This window comes from Mesoplodon mirus, assembly GCF_964341445.2.
Source record: "Mesoplodon mirus genome assembly, chromosome: 4".
NCBI classification, from domain to species: domain Eukaryota; kingdom Metazoa; phylum Chordata; class Mammalia; order Artiodactyla; family Ziphiidae; genus Mesoplodon; species Mesoplodon mirus.
In genome coordinates this window covers 160,639,287-160,658,581 of record NC_138979.1, presented here as the reverse complement: position 1 = coordinate 160,658,581, position 19,295 = coordinate 160,639,287, and the positions used below count along the sequence as shown (strand labels likewise).

General features: G+C 49.8%; 1 protein-coding gene across 2 annotated transcripts in view; it reads left to right on the top strand.

The window, feature by feature from the left end:
* LTBP2 (latent transforming growth factor beta binding protein 2) overlaps positions 1 to 19,295 on the top strand; it is a 105,281-nt gene that overhangs the window by 42,211 nt on the left and 43,775 nt on the right. For both annotated transcript variants that reach the window (XM_082616991.1, XM_082616990.1), the window contains exons 4-8: positions 9,206 to 9,396; positions 11,405 to 11,575; positions 12,089 to 12,295; positions 13,126 to 13,409; positions 14,448 to 14,550. In XM_082616991.1, the coding sequence (XP_082473117.1) occupies positions 9,206 to 9,396; positions 11,405 to 11,575; positions 12,089 to 12,295; positions 13,126 to 13,409; positions 14,448 to 14,550 (956 nt within the window). The remainder of the gene's footprint in view (positions 1 to 9,205; positions 9,397 to 11,404; positions 11,576 to 12,088; positions 12,296 to 13,125; positions 13,410 to 14,447; positions 14,551 to 19,295) is intronic.

Here is a 19,295-nt window from a genome sequence, read left to right as displayed (position 1 = left end):
TCCCCCTGCCTCTCCAGGACCCAGATTCTCAGGGGAGACTGAGCCACTTGGGAAGCGCCAAGGTGTGTTCACCTGTAACGAGCTGGGCCTACAGTCACAGGAAGGCCAGGAGCAGGGATGGAGTTCAAGGAACGCCCTCCTGTCTTGGTGCTCTCTCCCTGTCCCCTCCTGCCTCTCTGACATCTCCACAGCCTCTTTCTTGGTCTGCCCCTCAAGACTTGTTGCTCCCCAGACCCCCTCCTCTGCCCTTATTTATTCTCTCTTTACTCCTGTATTTCTCAAAGTGTTTCGGTGTCAGAGCATCTGGCAGTCATAAGGAATACCATGAACTATCAATGTAATTAATTCCATGATTAGAACTGGGAACAGTTTTACTAGCAGAAACTATGATGATCGTCTGTGTGTGCAAAATAAAAACCCGCTCTAGGCACACGCACGTAGCCATGTAGAGAGCAAGCTGTCAAGTGAAGTGTGATGGGCTGTTGCCACGTTTTCCCATCAGTATTCCTTTTGGGCTTGTCATTTGCTTTATCGCATGCCAGCAGGCAAGCGGTAGCAGGCACCAAAGGTTGGAGACAAATTTATGGAAGCAAAGCCTAACACGGAGACCAGTCTGTTCATTAACACATTTCCCTCTTTGAAACTGGCAAGTGTAAGCAGAGTCCAGCAGTGGAACGCTGAGTCGTGGTTTGTTATGAATACTCTCCCCGAGTAATAGCGTCCCTGCAGCCCCACCTCTCCACCAGGACTCCCTTGCCTGTGTCTGCAGTCCCAGCCTCTCTCCTGAGTGCTGCCTCCTGGGTATTTCCATCTGCTTCTGAGATCCATCCTGAGGCACCGGCACTCTCCATGTCCCAAACTGAGTCACTTCTGGGATCACTCCTTGAGATCTTGGCTCTTGGAATGTCCTCCACCCATTTGTCTAAGCCACAGCTGGGAACTCTCTATGTATTAAATATCCCTTGAATCCCTATCCTCTTCTTGGTCCCATCCTTGGTCCCTGCTCGCGTAGAGCACAGCCAAAGCCTTCCAGCTGGCCTCCAGCCCTCCCCTCTCTGGTCTATCCACCACCAGGTAATCTTTCATCAAAGTAATAAACATTTGAAAAGGCCCATCCCATCATGTCCTAGACCTGCTTGAAGACCACCAGCATCTCAAGGCTAACGTATGGCTCCCCCTGTACCTCCACACATGTGCTGGGATGCTGGTTCCTTTGCTCAGTCTCCACTGGAGCAGAGAGGGTAAGAGAGTCTTTGCCACCCTTGGACCTGGATGCCTGGCACATGGCGGGCATTCAGTAAGTGCTTCTTGAATGCGTGAAAGAGGGTGGGCTGCTCCAAAATCTCTAGGGACTCCCCCTTACCCATTCAGTACAGCCCAGACACCTCCCTGATATTTCAAGCCCTCCACGATATGCACCCGAACCTATTCTTCTTTAATCCCTCACAGCCTCAGTGAAATGGCGATAGAGAAATGACCAATGGTGGGGTGGCTTGAGGATGACATTACCTGGTTTGGTAACCTGGCTTCTGCACTTAGGAGTTCTGCGAACTTCAGCAAGGTATAGAACCTCCCTACCCTCTGTTTTCTTGACTGTAAAATGGTGGATAATGAGTATCTAACTCTTAGGGTTATGGAGAGGCTTTCATGAGATAATACATGTGACACGCATTGTTGGCATGCAGCCTGGCACAGTACAAGCATTCATTAAATTGTAGCACCAGTTTCTTCCCCATCCATCCACTTCCCACTCCCCCCCAACACACACACACACACACACACACACACACACACACACACACAGGAAACCACTTATTAATTCTTAGGGTATCCTTCCAAGATTGCTTTATGAATATGCAAATAAATTCATGCTTATTTTCTCTATTTTTACACAAAAGTTTACATGCCCACACCAGGAGTCAGCAAACTTCTTCCATAAAAAGCCAGATAGTAAATATTTTAGGCTTTGTACAACATATGGTGTCTGCAACTACTCAGCTCTGCCACTGTAGAGCAAAAGCAGTTTTAGACAATGAGTGTGACTGTGTTCCACTTAAACTGTATTTATGGAAACAAATTTGAATTTCATATCGCTTTCTCATGTCATGAAATATTATTCTTCGTTTGATTTTTTCCAACCATTAAAAAATATAAAAAACCATTGTTAGGCCACAGTCTGTACAAAAACAGTCGGTGGGCCAGATTTGGGCTGTTTTTTCACTTTTCTATATATCTTGGAGAGCTTTTCCTGTGGATGTAAAAGAGCTGCATCTTTCTGTTTTGAGGGCATAGGACTCCATCCCATGGATGTCTCTTAGTTTGTTTAACCAATCCCCTACTAAGGGACACTTAAATTGTTTCTATTCTTTACAAAATATTTTGCTATTACAAAACAGTGCTACTATGAATAATCTTGTTCATCCATCATTGTGGACGTTTACAAGTGTCTTAGGTCAGATTCCCCTAGAGGTGGAGCTGGGACGTGAATTCAGGTGTGTGTGTGATTTACTCGGGGAGGGCTAAGGGCGGGAGGGAAGCAGAATGGAAAGGAGGAAAGAGCCAAGCAAGGATTAGTCCCGGGAAAATCAAGCCAAAACCTAACAGAGGGCGGAGCTTGGACAGTTGTCCCACCTTGAAGCGAGGAGGCGGGGCTTTAAAACTTCCGGTTCAGGCAGTCATTGGCTTCGTGGTCATGATGGTGGGAGGAGCTTGTCAGGTGGTTGTCTTCCGTCCGGAGCACAGCTCAGGGGAAGCCAGTGTGGGGTGCACCGGCCGCAAAGGGGACTGGGGCAGGGCGGCAGCAGCGCCTACCACAGCAGGTGTATCTGCAGCACAGCCTCAGAGGTGGACCTGCAGGGGCAAAGCATTGATGCATTGCGGTGTGGACAGACATTGCCAAATTGCTCTCCATATGGGCTGTGTCGACTTACATTCCTACCAGCAACATCTGAGTGTCTGTTTCTGCACAATCTCACCAAATTAGTCTATTATTAAACTTCTGGATTTTTTGCTAATCTGATGGGCTGAAAAATGCTATCTCAAAGTAGTTTTCATTTGCACATCCCTTAGAACGAGAAAAGTTGAGCCTACTTTCATGTGTTTAAGAAATATTTGGGGCGGTGGGAGCACCTCCGCTCGCCACCTGGGGACCCGCGCCGCGCTCCCCGACCCCGCCCGCCCGGCGCCCATCCCCCGCGCCCTCCGCTCGCCGGGGTTATAATTGCCTCTCACGCCCCTTAGGGGTTATTTTGGGGGTGGTTGGAGGTGGCGGCGGAGGCGAGGAGGGGAATTGTGTCTCCTTTCCCGGGAGGGGGGAGCGGCGTCGGAGGCCACGGTTTCCAGGGTCCCTACCTATGGGAAGAGTACTTCCTTCTTTCCGTTGGCATCAAGCTTGGCCGTGGGACTTGACCAAAGTCAATGGAAGATGAGAAGTGATATAGGTCATGTCTAAGAAGAAGCTTTGGAAGCCAATGCATGAATTTACTTTTGCTCATTTTCCTCTGCCACAAGAAAAACAGGTGCCAGATAAAGGCTTTTTCTTTTGCCAGGATTCCAGAATGAAGATACCTCTTACCAACCAAAAGTCAACATAACAAAAATGAGAAATATATTTTTGTTCTAGTAAAACAGTAGTTCTCAAAGTGCTATCTGTTGAGCCCAAGACCATTTAAGGGTTAAAACTACTTTAATAATGATACTAAGTTCCTTTTTCATTGTGTTGACAATTGCATTATGGTTCATAAGTGATGGTGGGGAAAACTGCTGGTGCCTTAGGAAAAGTCAGTGCAGTTCCTTCAAACTGTTTTCTTTGTCACCATATATTTATAGTAAATAAAAAAAATTATACTTGAGAATGTACTTGATGAAGCAATGAAACATTAATTTTTAAAAATCTTGATCTTGAAAAAAAAAAGAAACATTTGGGGGTTTTTTTCTGTGAACTGTTCATATTCCTTTGCTGACTTTTCTTCTAGGGCTATTGGTCTGTCTTTTCTGTTTCTAGGAGCTCTTTAAATATTATGGAGATTGGTTCTTTATCATGATATGAATTGCACTTTTTTTTCCCCATTTTGTCTTTTGTCTTTTTACTTTGTTTAAAGTCGTTTTGGCCAAGCAGAGGTTTTTGATCATAGGGTTGGTTGTTTGGACAAGAGAATGATATGTTATGTAAAACACCTAGAATGACGTCCACTACTTGGTAGGCACTGAATGGATGTTATTTTCCTTGCCTCCCTTCCCTTCCATTCTATGCTTTATCCAACTGTGCTCATTATCCTTCCTTAAATATGGCCCGTGCTTCCCACCTTCACGCATTTTCTTATGTTACTTTTCTTATCTGGAGTGTCTTCCTCCTCATTTTGGACTGTGAAATTCCTACCCTTCTCTTAAGCCCCAGCTCAAATGTCACGGTCCTGCTTACATCTGAACTCCTGTACCTCTGTTAGCCATCAGAGTCCACCTTGGATCCTAGTAATATACACACATTTATCATGCTTTTCCTGAGCCTCAGTTTCCTTACCTATAAATTGGAGTTGCTGGGGAAAATAGAGATTTATTTTTATTACAACATAATGCATGTTTACTGTAAAACTGTAAAAAAAAAATTTTTACTGAAAAAAATCTAAAACTATGGAAACATAAAGTTTAAAACAGTAGTTACACATACATAGGCATTCTCATCCCCAAGGGGCAGCCACTGTTTACAGATCCTTCCAGACCTTTCCTATGCCTATATAAATATCTGTAGGGAAGAGAGAGGTTTTTCTTCAAACAAAAACCTGGAAGTATTACTATCCATATTATTCTGCAACTTACTTTTTTCATTCAATAAAATAACATGAATAAGATGATGCATTTAAAGTACATCCTTCAGTGCTCTATCCATGGGAGCTATAACTATTCTATGCACCTGGCAGTGATTTTTTTTTTTTTTTTTTTTTTTTTTTTTTTTTGCGTCATGCGGGCCTCTCACTGTTGTGGCCTCTCCCGTTGCGGAGCACAGGCTCCGGATGCGCAGGCCCAGCGGCCATGGCTCATGGGCCCAGCCGCTCCGCGGCATGTGGGATCTTCCCGAACCGGGGCACGAACCCATGTCCCCTGCATCGGCAGGCGGACTCTCAATGACTGCGCCACCAGGGAAGCCCCTGCAGTGATGTTTTTAAACTTTCTTTTGGCAGCAGAACACTTAACAAACAAAATAGTATGTGGAAACCCAGTTATCAATTAGATAGAGTGGAGCCACCAGGCTAAGGTGAAGGTGGGTGGGATGGAGGGCACGGAGCCCCTCACCCACTCGTCTCCCCATCACGGTTTGAGAACCTTAGTGAGTTGGGCAGAATATGGGGGCACCATGTTCAGCTGAGTGGCATTATCATGGGTATGCACTGTCCAGGGAGTTTCCACTCAGGTCTGAAGATCCCAGCCAGCTGGGATGGAAGGTTTTCTTCCCAAATTGGTTGAAAGAGCCGGAGAGTCCTCAGGCCAGAGCACATCTTGGTGGATCATACCCAGTGGCTCCTCCTTGGCTCCATGCTGGTCTGTGATGAGAGTTTTCATTGGTCCACGAAGAAATGAAAAAAATAAAGTCAACGAGGTGAGATTTCCACGAAATTAAGCTTTTTCAAATATTTCTTATTGGCATTGAAATGTCTTTTCTTTCATAAAATTATGGTGGTAATAATTGGCAGTTGTGCATGTGTGTGTGTGTTTTAATGTCTTACCTAAATAAAAACTTGGCAACTTTATGTTGGTCCCCTACATTTGTTTCAAAATTTTACTGATCCATGAAATCCTGAAGTCTAGAGAGATGGATGTTCCAGTCCATTGTGGCAGCTCTGCCAGGACCTCCTTGGAACAATCCCAGAGAGATAATCTTGGGCCAGGCGAGTCTGAGAACATTTATGCTATCCTTTAACGAAATCGAAGCAGTTCTTCCAAGGCTGAGAGTGGACAGAGCCTCGCTCCGGGGACTTCAGTCAAAGAAACTCACCTGCCCAGTGAAGCTCTCACTTGCCTCTGTTGCTACCACTCTCTAGGAGCCAGAGCTGAGCTGAGGGCCTGAAGCCCTTCACACATGGGGTGGGGGGCCCTCCCTCCCTATCCACCTCCAAGGACTGGCCCGGGGTTTATGAAGGGAGATAGCTGACTCTTTAGAGGGGTGTTTTCAGTGTAAGACATAGGACCTATCAAAGAACCAAGGTTTCCTTCTTTACTTGGCTGTGAGCCTCTCAGAAGGTAGGACTTTCTGATTTCTATCGTTTAATCCAAAATCCCCATCACAGCAGTAGATGACAATGGGTTGAGCTCAGAAGGCTGTGGTTGTTAAAAATGTATTGACACCAGATTAGTCACTTGGCCTTTTATATGTAAGGATGCTTGGGCAGTATAATAAGATATTTGTGGTGTCTTTTATTCCTCTTAGATGAAGAAGAATTTTTAGTGGCTTGGGGAGAGGTATTTTGTCTGAACTATAGCTAGCACTTTCTTTTCTTTGTTCGTGTGATTTTAAAGTTCTGGCATAGTGTTCAACTTGTGACCACTTATTTATATTTTCAAAATAATCACATAATGTCACTGGTCCCCTTGGTCCTCACCATGGCCTGGTGAGGTGGGTGTCACTATTCCTGTTTTACTGATTAGGAATCTGAGTTTCAGGGGATCTCAGTGACTGGTCAAGTGGGAGGCAGAACTGACATCTGCCTGGCCCAATTCCTGTCCTCTCTTCTCTGTACAGACAGGTCCTTTCTACAAATAGGGAAGACATTTTTTTTCTTCCCTGCAAAGTTAAACCTTTGGCCCTTAAGGGATTTGAACTCAGGAATCTTGGGGCCATTAGCATTGAGTTCCAACTAGAGAAACAAGTGATGGCAACAGTAACAACAGTGACAGCAAATCACCAAGAAAGAACCCTTTGAGCTTCCACCTTGACCAGACTGGAGAGCTCTTTGTCAGCATCAAGTTCAGAAACGTCCCCGGTAGTCAGGGCAGAACCTGAACTACTCCCTTTAGCTCCCTGGGTGCTCTGTGATGTGGACACTAAGCTGAGCCATGGCACCAGCTTGCTGCCACCAGGAGGAGACTTCCACTGACCCACCAGCTCACTTACCTCTCACTCTTTGGTGAACTCCTGGAAGCCATTGGAAGGATTGTGTTTTCTGCTGCAGCTGGCTGTGCTGACCTTCTCCCCGGAGTTAGGAGCAGGTGCCTGAGGGTGGGGCCCCCAAATCTGGTCCATTACAGCTCCCAGAGCTTCTGGGGTGGCTAACGGGCCCTCTCTCTCACTCCAGCCCTCAAACTCGGGGAGCAGGCTGGGGCATGTTTGGGGCTGTCAGGGTGAGTATTTGCTGCTGGTCGCATTGGAAGAAGAGCAGCGGTGAAGCCCACAGGAGCCAAGTCCCAGGCCAACAGGGCTGGGGAAGGGCTGGAAGGTGCCCAACTCTGACACCTGTGCTGTTCTGGCTTCTGCCAGGAAAGGATGAGAGGGAGATTGCTCATGGACTGGACACCCGGGGCCAACAGAACAGGAGTAGGGACGATGGAGGGAGAGGGTCCCAGGGTACCCACTTGGGCAAAGAATCCAGTGGAGAGGCTAGTGGTGGGACCTACTGGAGGAAAGAGCACCACCCCAGGCCTGAGCAGAGGCTTCTAGGCTGAGTTTCTGTCACGGTCTGCGCTGCTCTGTTGGGTAGCACAGGAGTCAAGCTCTGCTGGGCTGGAGTCCTGGGGCCTGATTTACCTGTTGTATAACCTTGGGCAAGTAATTATTCTCTCAGCTTCAATGTCTACAATGTGCTCACACTCACCACAGTCCAGACACTGTCATGTATACAGTGGTTCATATACATTTTGACAGTGACAGAGTATTTACAACAAGGCTGCCTTGTAGAATGACCTGCCTTATAATAAACACATAAAGAACTGTTCAAGTTTATGAGCAAACAACTCAAATAGTTAAGATATCAAAGGACATGAGCAGAAATTTCACAAGTGGTAAATAGATGTATGAAAAAAATTCAACCTCAGAAATGATTAAAAAGGTAGCTAAAACAACATTGAGTATCATTTATGATGATGATTATTATTATGAAAAATTAATAATACACTGGCAAGGCTGTGTATAATATAATAATGCTGGAGAGGCTGCACTCTGAGTGGTACATTTATACAACCTTTCAGAGAGCAGTCCTCCAGTGTAAACCTGGAGCCATAAATGTAACCTCTGATATGGTCATTCTAGTCCACAGAATTAATCCTAAGCTAATAAGCCTTTTCAAAATGTTTCTTATAAATATTTTTCAAATATACAGAATAAAAACAGTTTAATGAATCCCCCTATACAAAAGGAATATTTTAACTGAAGAAAAAAGCCATATGAGTCAGAATGTCCACAGTTAAAAATTAAAAAACCAATCTAAGTATGTAACAGGAGAATGTCTGAATAAATTGTGATCCATCTTCAGATAGACTACCTTGTAGCAATTAAGATGATCAATATGAAAATTGTGGAATTGTGTAAAGTACGATCTAATGTTAAGTGAAAAATCAGAATTTAAATGGTATCTGCAAGTGATGACAATAGTGTAAGAACATATACTTGAGCAAAGGTTGAAAGGAAATATGCCAAAGTATTTGCCGTGTTGGGGTAGGAGGATGATGAATTCATTTTTTTCTCCTTGAACATTGTTGTTCTATTATTTTTACAGTAACATTAATCAGAAGGATATTCAGGGCTCCGCCCCTGAATCAATCTGTTCACGTGTATTTGCTGGGCACCTGTTCCACAAGCAATTTGTATGAAAGGTTGTTTTAAGAAGTGGCAAGAAGCAGGCACAGGACTCAGTTTTAGGGCAAGGGCTGGTCCATAAGAGTCTCAAACGCTTCAAATGTTAGAGCTACATGGGACCAATCTAACTCCTTTATTTTGCAGTCGAGGGCCTGAGGCCCAGGGAGGCTCAGTGACTTGCCCAGAATACCCAGCCAAAGCCTGGCAATTCTACATAGGGGTAGGCACTCCCACCGAGCTAGCCAGCTGGCCTTAGCCCTGTTCCCCTGTCTCAGGGCACCTCCGTTTTCCTGCAGTTGGCAACGAGGCAGCCAAACAGAGAACACTCTTCTAGTGCAGAGGTGGGGGTGGGCGTCCTGAACAGGAAGGGCACAGAGACACTGTTCCTGGGATGCAAACACCATGCCCTGGTTGTCTCCACAGGACCCTGAGTGGGCTCAGCCAGACACACGCCACCCAGCAGCACGTGGGGCTGTCCCAGGCTGTTCGACTTTATCTAGCCACTGCGGCCAATGGCCAGCTGACCTCCAATGCCCTGCCCATGGGGCCAGGCCCTGAACGGAAGGATGGTGCCCAGCAGGCAGCCTATCTGAACCACCCGTCATCCTCCTGGGGTAAGGACACCCTGGCTCCAGATCCTCAAAGAGCAGGGCATCTAAATCTTGGATTTCCTTCTCCCCACCTTTGCTTCCCCCTTCACCCTCTCAGAAGGGCTGAGTTGTCACCCTGTCTCTTATCTTTTCAGCCAATGAACAAAACAGTTGTCAAGCATCTGCTTTGTGTCGGGCTCCAGGGGTCCGAAAGCAGCTGTTGGAGACTTTGCCCCTTTGAGACACCTAGACCTTGATTGCTCCATTTCTGCCCCATCTGTCACCTGTCACCTGTCCTGCCTTTGCTTCCCTCATATCCAGTTGTGAACCTCACCTCCCTGGCACTGGTTCTTCCACCTCCTCCTTCCTGTAAACCCCTTGTTACCTACAGCAGGGCCTCTGCTTCCCAGAGGAGAGAGCTGAGCATCCCTGAGGATTCAAGCCTCCGCACCTTCTTGCTCGTTGCCCAGCCATCCTTCCCGGTGTGCCTGGACACTTTCTCTCATTCCTCAGAGCAGCTACTCCAAGCTGCCCCCACCTTCCCCAGCCCCATCCCATGGCCATGCCTTCCACTCCCCAGAGTCCTCACCTTCCTGCCCATTTTAAAGTGTACACATCAGTGATGTTTAGCATATCCACAATTTTGTGCAACCACTATCTAATTACAGAACATTGCCATCACTGCAAGAAGAAGCCCCATGGCCATTAAGCAGTCACTCCCTTCCCCACTCCCACCCTCGCCTCGGCCCCTGGTCCCACTAATCTACTCCCTGTCCTTATAGATTTGCGTATCCTGGACATTTCATATAAACGGAATCATGCAATACGTGACCTTTTGTGTCTGGCTCTTTCACTTAGTGTAATGTTTTTGAGGTTTATCCATGTTGTGGACAGCATGCATCAGTGTCCTTTTCATAGCTGATGACCTTTCTTGCCATCTTGAAAAGGAAGTGCCCCTCTTCTTGTCTAAGGCACATCCCACTGTTTCTTGACACTTCTGGAACCCTAGGCTGTCACTTGCCCTCCCCCCACCCCAGTTCTCCTCCCCCTTCACTCAGCCCTTTCCCTAGAGCATATACAGTTACTTACAGCTTTCCCATTCACACACACACACACACACACACACACACACACACACGGCTATTTCTCCACTTCCCTCTGCCTTCCTTTCTGTCTCTCCTCTCTTCACAGTCAAGTCTCCATAGACCTTTTATACTTCCCTTCTCAACCCCTCCGCCTCCTGCCTTCCCCGCTGGGCCCCCTATACAGAATGAATACCCCTCCTTTGTATTTCCACTGCCACCACTTGTGTTAAATGAAGAGACCTCAGCTCACACTGCTGCAATGACCTCCCAACAAGTCACCCTGTCTCTCCATTCACCTGCACACCCCAGCTCAGATGGCATTACCCTCCCCCCACTTCCTCTTTGATCTCTCACTGAAAATTTTCAATGATTTCCCACCACCAACTGAATAAAGTGCCCTATCCTTGTTCTGGCCATTAGGGCCTCCAACCCCCAACTCTAATCATTCTTTCATGTGTTCTTTTGGAAAACTCTCTTCTCTGGCAAGTCTGAGCTACATTCTGTTCTCTGCCCTTTGGTGCAAAGCCCAGCTGCAGCCCTTGTTAGCTGTGTGACTTGGGATGCAACCCATCCTTCTCTGAGCCTCAGTTTCCTTAACTGTCAAATGGAAATATTAGATTAGATATAAGAAGATTGGCAATATTCAACCATTTTAACCTACAAAAATGGCAATTTCTAGTGGTTCAACCTAAAATAATACTCAAGAGGGTTGAGAGTTATTGTGCATAAAGCATGAACTCAGTTGCTGGCCTGTTGGCATCTCTCAGTAGATGTCGGACTGTGAGCTATTACTCGGCCCCTGCTATGGAACCTTGCATCCAGGAGGTACTTAGCAAATGCCCTTGGGATGGATTCAACCCAGTCCCGTGGGCCTTTCTAACCAGCCTCTGGAAGTCACAGCTGTGCCTCTCAGCCTTGCCCCCTGGACCCAAGCCCTCTCTCTGCAGGGCTGAATCTCACGGAGAAAATCAAGAAGATCAAGATCGTCTTCACTCCCACCATCTGCAAGCAGACCTGTGCCCATGGGCGCTGTGCCAGCAGCTGCGAGCGTGGCGACACCACCACCCTGTACAGCCAGAGCGGCCACGGGCATGACCCCAAGTCTGGTTTCCGAATCTGTGAGTTCATTCCCCGCTCACATGGTTCCTGGCTGGCCCTGGGGCTGGGTGCAGGGGTGGCCAGAAGGACAGGCCTGCCTTAGGCTGGAGCCCAGCTCTTCTGCAGGAAGGAGGCCGGGTGCTCTCATAGCGTGGCTCCTGTGAATGGTCTCCAATCACACAATGCTGAGTCCTCACCCAGCTCTGTCACATGTGACTCTGAGCAAGTCACACAACCTCCCTGAATCCAAGTTTCCTCCACAGAAAAGTGAAGGTGTTAACAGTGCCACCCCCCCAAGCCCCCCACTCCCGTCCCATCCCCCAGGTTACTGCAGGGTGGAGGAAAGGCAAGGCCTGTTATTATGCATCCTCCCAGGCCTCCTGGAAAGTCTCTGCATTTCAGGGGGTGCCCGGTTCCCAAAGCCATCCAGATTTGGGGGTCTTGTTCCCCCTGCTTCCCTGTTGTCACCCAGCGGCCACATAGTAGGTGCTGCTGTGTTCTTCCACCACGTCACCTTGAGGTCGATGTTGTAGATTTCTGCCAGATCCCCTGCCTGAATGGAGGCCGCTGCATTGGTAGGGACGAATGCTGGTGCCCCACCAACTCCACTGGGAAGTTCTGCCACCTGCCCACTCCCAATCTGGACAGGGAGCCTCCAGAGACGGGGGGCCGCCACAGGGCCTCGCCACAGGGCCCCTTGAAGCAGTCCACCTTCACGCTACCTCTCTCCAACCAGCTGGGTGAGTGTGGGGCTGGGAGGCGACCTGGGTAACCGTGTAGGGTGGGTGCTGGCATCTTCATGGAGGGGGCGGGAAGCTGTCTCCAGCCCTTCCTTCTCCTCTACCCTTAGCGCTCAGTTTCATTCCCTAAGTTTTTCTCTGCCCTTCCACCTGAGTTCATCAATTTTTTTTTTTTGCACCCCTATGGGGTGCGATGGGGGAGACAAAACAGTATAAGGGAAGGGTCCTGATTTCAAGGAACCCATGGTTCTGAACAATAGAGGGAGGATAGATGAGAAAGAATAACATCATAAAACAGTTCCTTTCCTCTGCCTTCCTTTATTAGGTGCCAAATAAAGGGTACAAAAAATGCAGAATTTTGTAGGAGATCAGGGGATGGAGAGCCCCAAGCCTGGGGAGTTCAGGGAAGGCTGCATGGGGGAGGTGGGCTTCAGTTAGGCCTTAAACAATGGGTAGGCTTTGGTTAAGCAGAGGGGAGTGGAGGGCTTCCTGGGCAGAGGGACTGGTGTGAACACAGGCATGTAGTGGGGACCATGCAGGGTCTGTTGGGCTGGAGCTCGAAGGTTGTGCAGGATCATGGGGGGAGGTGGAATCAGGAAGGTAGTTTGGAAGTTGGTAATGAAGGTTTTTCAAGAAAAGGTGGGGAGGGAAGGAGTCTGTGCTTGGTCCTGTCCTCCCTGCGGTATTGCTCTGGGTTTTGAGTAGAGAGTGAAGAAATGGAGGCGAGTTTTGGGGAGACACAGCCTGTGGCTCTCCTGGCCCAGGGCTGCTGCACTCCCCAGAGGGTGGGGCCCTGTTTCCCCACCTCTGACCCCAGCCCCTGTGCCCAGCCTCTGTGAACCCCTCCTTGGTGAAGGTGCACATCCACCACCCGCCTGAGGCCTCCGTGCAGGTCCACCAGGTGGCTCGGGTACGGGGCGAGGTCGAGGCCCCACAGGAGAACAGCGTGGAGACCAGACCCTCGCCCTGGCTCCCCGCCAGCCCCGGCCATGGTCATTGGGACAGCAACAGCATCCCGGCTCGGTCTGGAGTGGTTCCTCGGCCGCCACCCCCGGTGGTGCCCAGGCCTCCGGCACTGCTGGGCCGGTGCTACCTGAGTGCTGTGAATGGACAGGTGAGAAGGCAGCTCCTGCCCAGCCCCGGGGTCTTCTGGGACCACGACTGCTTCCTGCAGTGCCCCTCCTCCTTCTCTCTCTCTTCCGTGTTCTTAAGAAATGTGAATCTACAGGGTCTCCCATTCCCCACATGGGAAAACTCAGGGCATAAAATTGCCTGAGCGTAGAGAGGTTGAGCCTCTTACTTGGTCGCCACTGGGTACCTGTCAGTGCCGGGCACACAGAATAGGACCCAAGAGAGGCCGCCTCTGGAGGGGAACAAGCGTCCTTGTGTCCCAGCAAATCCTGGGCTCTCCTGGAGCTGAGTGTAGGACTCCTGGTGCGTGGGTAGTGGGGCTATTAGATCTGGTGAGAAGGAGTTTGGTCTTCAGTTAAGGGTGGAGTCACAGAGATGTGAAATTAGCAAATGCAGGTTAAACCCCAAAGCCTTGGCGGTGCAAAGATAAGACACTCCATCCCCCTACCCCCGGTGGCATCCTCAGTCGGTGATGGGAAATCATGTGAGCTTTTCTGAGACCAGGCACCTAAGGATAGGGGCTAAGCCAGACCCAGGATGGTTTTCCCTAGGATTGCAGTTTGGCGTTCCCGGAAACCCCTCCTGGGAACTGGGGGAGGTAGGGAGTAGCCAAGGGATAGGGGCTCTGAGTCCCCAGCTCCTCCCCACCTCTCAGCTGTGGTGTCGCTGAGCATGGACCCTGGTCACGGAGGTGGCCCTGGCATTCCCTGGAGTTTGATGGAGGAAAGCCCAACCTCTGTGGGCTGGGAACATGGATGGGGGCAGTTTGCAGACTTCACAGAGAAGATCTTATCTGGATGTGTCCCTGCCACTCCCCTCCCAAGTTTAGGGTCTGGCAGAGTGGACTTTGGATTTCACTGCTTCCTTCCGGGACAACTCCTCCCCTCTCCTCCCCTCCCTTGGGTGGGGGCATTCTCTGCAGGATGTGAGTGGTGAGCTCATGTCTCAGGCTTTCCTGTGACATCTCTGTGCACAGCAGGGGAGGGAAGCAGGTGATGAGTGTCCATGGCCTCTTTTCCAGTGTGCCAACCCCCTGCTGGAGCTGACTGCCCAAGAGGACTGCTGTGGCAGTGTGGGAGCCTTCTGGGGAGTGACCTCCTGTGCCCCGTGTCCACCCAGACCAGGTGAGTGCTGGGTGCCAGGGTCCAGGGTTGTCAGCAAAGCTCTCCCAGGGCCTGGCCTCTGCTGCAGGCACCACCCCCTGCATTTCCCACCAGGGCCTCAGAGGCCAGGCAGGTAGAACAGGCTGGTAAACTAGGAAAGCTTTCCAAATCTGCCTTGAGTGTGCTTTTGGCTGGTGGCGGAGGCTCCTGACGGCTCAGACCCATTGACAGGTGCAGCGTGGCCTGCCTGCTCGGTCTGATGGCCTGGAATGGGTTACTCTCTTTTGCCAGTTGTTCTTGCTCAGATTTTAGGAATTACATTCCATGCTGGGCCCTCTTCTACCCCTCAACCCCCTTCCACATACCCCCTGCCCAGGTACCAGGGGCCCAGAGGTCTTGATTTAGTGACTCAGTGTTTCTCTCACTCTCTCCCTGGAGAGACCCCTAGGCCTCCTCCTCACCTCCTGTTTCCTGCCTCTCAGCCTTTGAATCAGTGTTGGGCAACTGTCCCTGAATGTCCTCGGCCTTGGGGTATGGGAAACTCAGCTCCCAGCCCTCTTTTTTGTGGTGGGAAAACCTAACATATTCATTCATTCAGCAAATACTCACCAGGTGCCTCGCCTATACTGAGCAGTGAGAATTCAGGAGTGAGTAAAATGCCACCCTCATAGGCATTGATCTTAAAGTTGGGAGACAGGTGACAAGGTACCTATGCCTGAGTGTGGCTCCTGCCCGCTCAGCCTGTCTTCCTCTTGCAGGCCTCACTCCTGGGCTTGGGTCCAGGCCTGGCATGTATTTCTTTTGCCTGTCAAAGTCAACTCGGTGAGTCAGCTTTGTGGGGGGCCTGGCCCAGAGCCCGAAGGGGGAATGGCAGGGCTGTTCCTAACTTCAGACTCGGCTGTGGAGCAGTGACCATATTCTCCAAACTAAAAATAAATGTGGACAGTTTCACAGTGTGATAGAATTTTTGGTGAAGCACCAAAGGGTAGTATATTAAGCTTTCAGGCTTGAGCATCCAATACATGGCAGGTACCAGTCCCAGCTCTGCCTGCTGACCTCTCTCTGCCCCACCTCCCATCTGTGAAATGGAGACAGTTATAGTGCCAGCCTCGTAGGGCAGCTGTGGAGAGTAAATGAGATGGCACCTGTACTTAGCATTAGGTCAGTAAGTGGTAGCTGTTATAATTACTGTTAGAAGTATCCCTCCAAGAAGGGAAGGGGGACTGGACCCACTGCCCCATGGGGAGGAGCGTGTGGAGCTGCTCAGCATCTCCCCCTGCAGGCCAAAGATGTTTTCACCACTTTTCTTCCTCCTGGTCAGACCCACCCTTGAGACTTCCATATCCCACACTCCACTCAGCCAACCAATATTTTCATTGATGAAGTACCCATTTGAAGTACCCGTAGTGTGTAGGCCTTAACAGTGGAGAACGAGGTAGAAACAGTGCCTCCCCTCTCCAAGCTTACAGGCTGGTGGGGAGGGGGGCGCAGACAGCAGAACCAGGACCACCTTTGTGCAAATTAGAGAAAGGTGCCCCTTCCACACGTTCAAAATAGTCTTTATAATTGGACAAAGCCAGGATGCCAATGATTCTGTTAGATGTGGAGCTTTTGTGCAGTGCACAACCTGCACATCTGTACACTGTGGGGTAGGAGATCCTTCCCCAAACTGGTGGATCGGGGAAAGCTTCTTGCAGAGGTGACATCCAGGATGAGGTCTGAAGAACTATTAGAGTAGGGCTTCCCTGGTGGCGCAGTGCTTAAGAATCCACCTGCCAGTGCAGGGGACATGGGTTCAAGCCCTGGTCCAGGAAGATCCCACATGCCGCAGAGCAACTAAGCCCGTGCGCCACAACTACTGAGCCTGGGCTCTAGAGCCCACGAGGCACAACTACTGAGCCTGTGCGCCTAGAGCCCGTGCTCCACAACAGCGGAAGCCACTGCAATGAGAAGGCCCTGCTCACTACAACTGAAGAAAGCCCACGCGGCTACAAAGACCCAATGCAGCCAAAAATTAAATAAATAAATAATTTATTTTTAAAAAATAGAATTATTAGAGGGGGCCAAAGAGATGGGAAAGAGCTTAACAACCCAAGGAAATTGCACAGGCAGGTGAGATCGAGAGAGTGAGAACATTTCCTGGAGCATAGCACACCCAAGGCTGAGCACCCACCCCCTCCCTGTCCCCTCCTAGCACCACCCCCCACTGTGTTCAGCACACCTCAGCAAGCTGGGCACTAGCGTGCAGACCCTGGAATGTTAGGCATTCCCCACACTGAGCAAGAAATTGCAAAGGGCAATGTAAACATTTAAAATGCATTAAAGTGCAGCTGGGCATTGTAGAGAGACGGGGCAAGATGCTGGGGAACCTTGTTTGTGTTGACAGGGTGCCAGACACCTAGCTCCAGGCCCAGGCCTGGGGCCGGGGTGGGGAATGTTTCTTTAAGTAGGCAAGACAGGCAAGCTACTGTGCAAGACTCTGGAAAAAAAGGTGAGCTGCTGGGGTAGGTTTGGGAATGGTTGGCAAGACAAGCATACTCCTGAGTTCTGGAACATTCTCAGCCCTGGTGGCTCTGCCCCTCTGAACCTCTATTTCTCTTCTGATAAAATAAGGCTGTGCCCCTCAGGGAAGGGCTTTGTCATCCCCAACAAGGTGGTCTAGTAGAATCAGGGGGTGAGGGGAGTGATGAAGCCAGCAGCTGGGGGAGCCACGTGACTTCATGGCTTCCGCTAAATCACCTTTGGCTTCTGAGGCTGTACAGGACTGTTGAAGAAGGTCCCTGCAGAGTGCTGTTATTTCTGACATGGGAAAGGACTGCCTTGAAGTCTCAGTTACATGGCACAGACAAACCCCTTTTCTTCCAGAAAAATCCCTCAGTGCCTTCTTTCTCAGGGAAACGGCTCAGAGAGTCAATCTAGGCCAGCCTCTGGTCCCCCCACCTTTCTCCCTTCACTCTGAGTGACAGATGCAGCTGACCTGCCAGGACCTGGCCTGAGCCACATCCTCCTGACCCCTGGGGAGTTATCAAAAGTCGCAGCTCAGAGCTTCTGCAGGGTCTGGAGAGCACACAGCTCTCAAAAGCCACTTTGACTGAGGCCACATTTTTGAGTTTTTATCCGAGAAAGACAGACATCTGGGTTGACTGGAAAGTTGGCCGCTGCCCCATCTGGCTTGGCACTGGCTGTGTCAACCCCAAGGCCCCTTTGCTGGGGCAGGCTGGGCTGGCACACGGCGCGCGGCCCGCAGCGGTGGGCCCCGGCCGTCTGCCACGAGACCATCTCTCCGTCTGCCTGGCGTAGGATGAGCTCACCACAGAATCCAGGCCCCTCCCTGTGTCTCCAGGGAGAGCTGATTCTCTTGCTCGTCCCCTTCAAGGAATTCTGCGTCTTTCCCTCTTAAAGACAATAATAGCTGCCAGGTACTGAAGTTTTACACTATGCTGTGCTTGGCACCTACATGATCTCATTTCATTGTCACAATCAGCGGCAAGCTAAGGATCTTTATCCCTATTTGACGGAGGAGAAAAATGTAGCTCAGAGAGGGCTGAGGAACTCGTCCAAGGTCACACAGCTAGGACAGGGGAGCTAGGATTCAAATCACAGTGTGTCTGATTTTTAGGGGACCAGGATCTCCCTAATCATTCTGGGGAGGGGGGCGTTGGGGCAACCTGAAGACAATACAAATCAGGATGCTAGACCAGGATTTTACAGTCAAGAGGGTGCATCCCAGGACTGTATTCCACGTATACATGAAGGACAACATCCTGCCAGAAGATTGGATCGAACAGACAGGCAGGGCAGCAACCTGCAGTGCAGGCCTGAATTAACAGAGATGTGTTGAAAGAAACATCCGGGGGTTGGGGGGAAGTGGGCAGGCTTGTTCCGTGTGGTTTCAGGGGGTGGGCAAAAGCCGATGTGTGGATGTTTCTAGTAGGCAGAACTCAACTGGAAACTGAGCAGTAGGGACAACTTATTAAAAACTGCAGCTGCCCAGCAATATAATGGGATGTTTCCAGAAGTACTGAACTCCCCGTCACGAGGAGTATGTCTACCAAGAACAGGTGTGTGGAAGGAGTGGGGGAAGGAAATTGATTTTTGAGGGAATATAGGTTTATATATACATCTGAAAATTTATTTGAAACTCTCAATAGAAGGAAAGCCTTGGTTTGGCTGGGTTTTGCCATGGCCCTTGCCCACAAGGAGTGTTCCAGGTGTAGGTCTGTGATGCCAGCCCCCGGGGAGAGTGGGCAGGTGAAGGTGATGTCTGAGGAGGCTGGAGCAGAGAACCCTAGGGTGAGTCACGGCAGCATCACTCTCATCACGTCCTCATCAGCAACCCTTTACTCAGAGGATGTAATACGCGCCAAGCACCACACTAAGTTCGTTCTCATTTTGTTGCATCCTAATTACATCTCTAGGTGGGTGTTACTATCTTCATTTTACAGATGAGGAAATTGGGCCTGAAACTCCAGGTCTATGTGACCCCAGAGCCCTGCTTCTAATCGCTCTGTAATCCCCTTCCTCTGCTTCTTGGCTTAGGCATTCAATGAGCTAGAGGACCCCGGCTGGGGGAACAGCTGTGCCGGGGTGGGGCTCCTGTTCTCTGTAACTCTGGGTCAGACACCCAGTCTCCTGCCCTAAAGAAATGAGATTTTCAGAACTCCAGTTGTTGGGCAGATAAAAGTCGTGATTCTTTGGCTCGGGGTTGTTCTGAGAGCTTCCAAGGGACTCGAAGCCTCCTGGGAATTGTGACTCAGCTCAAGTTA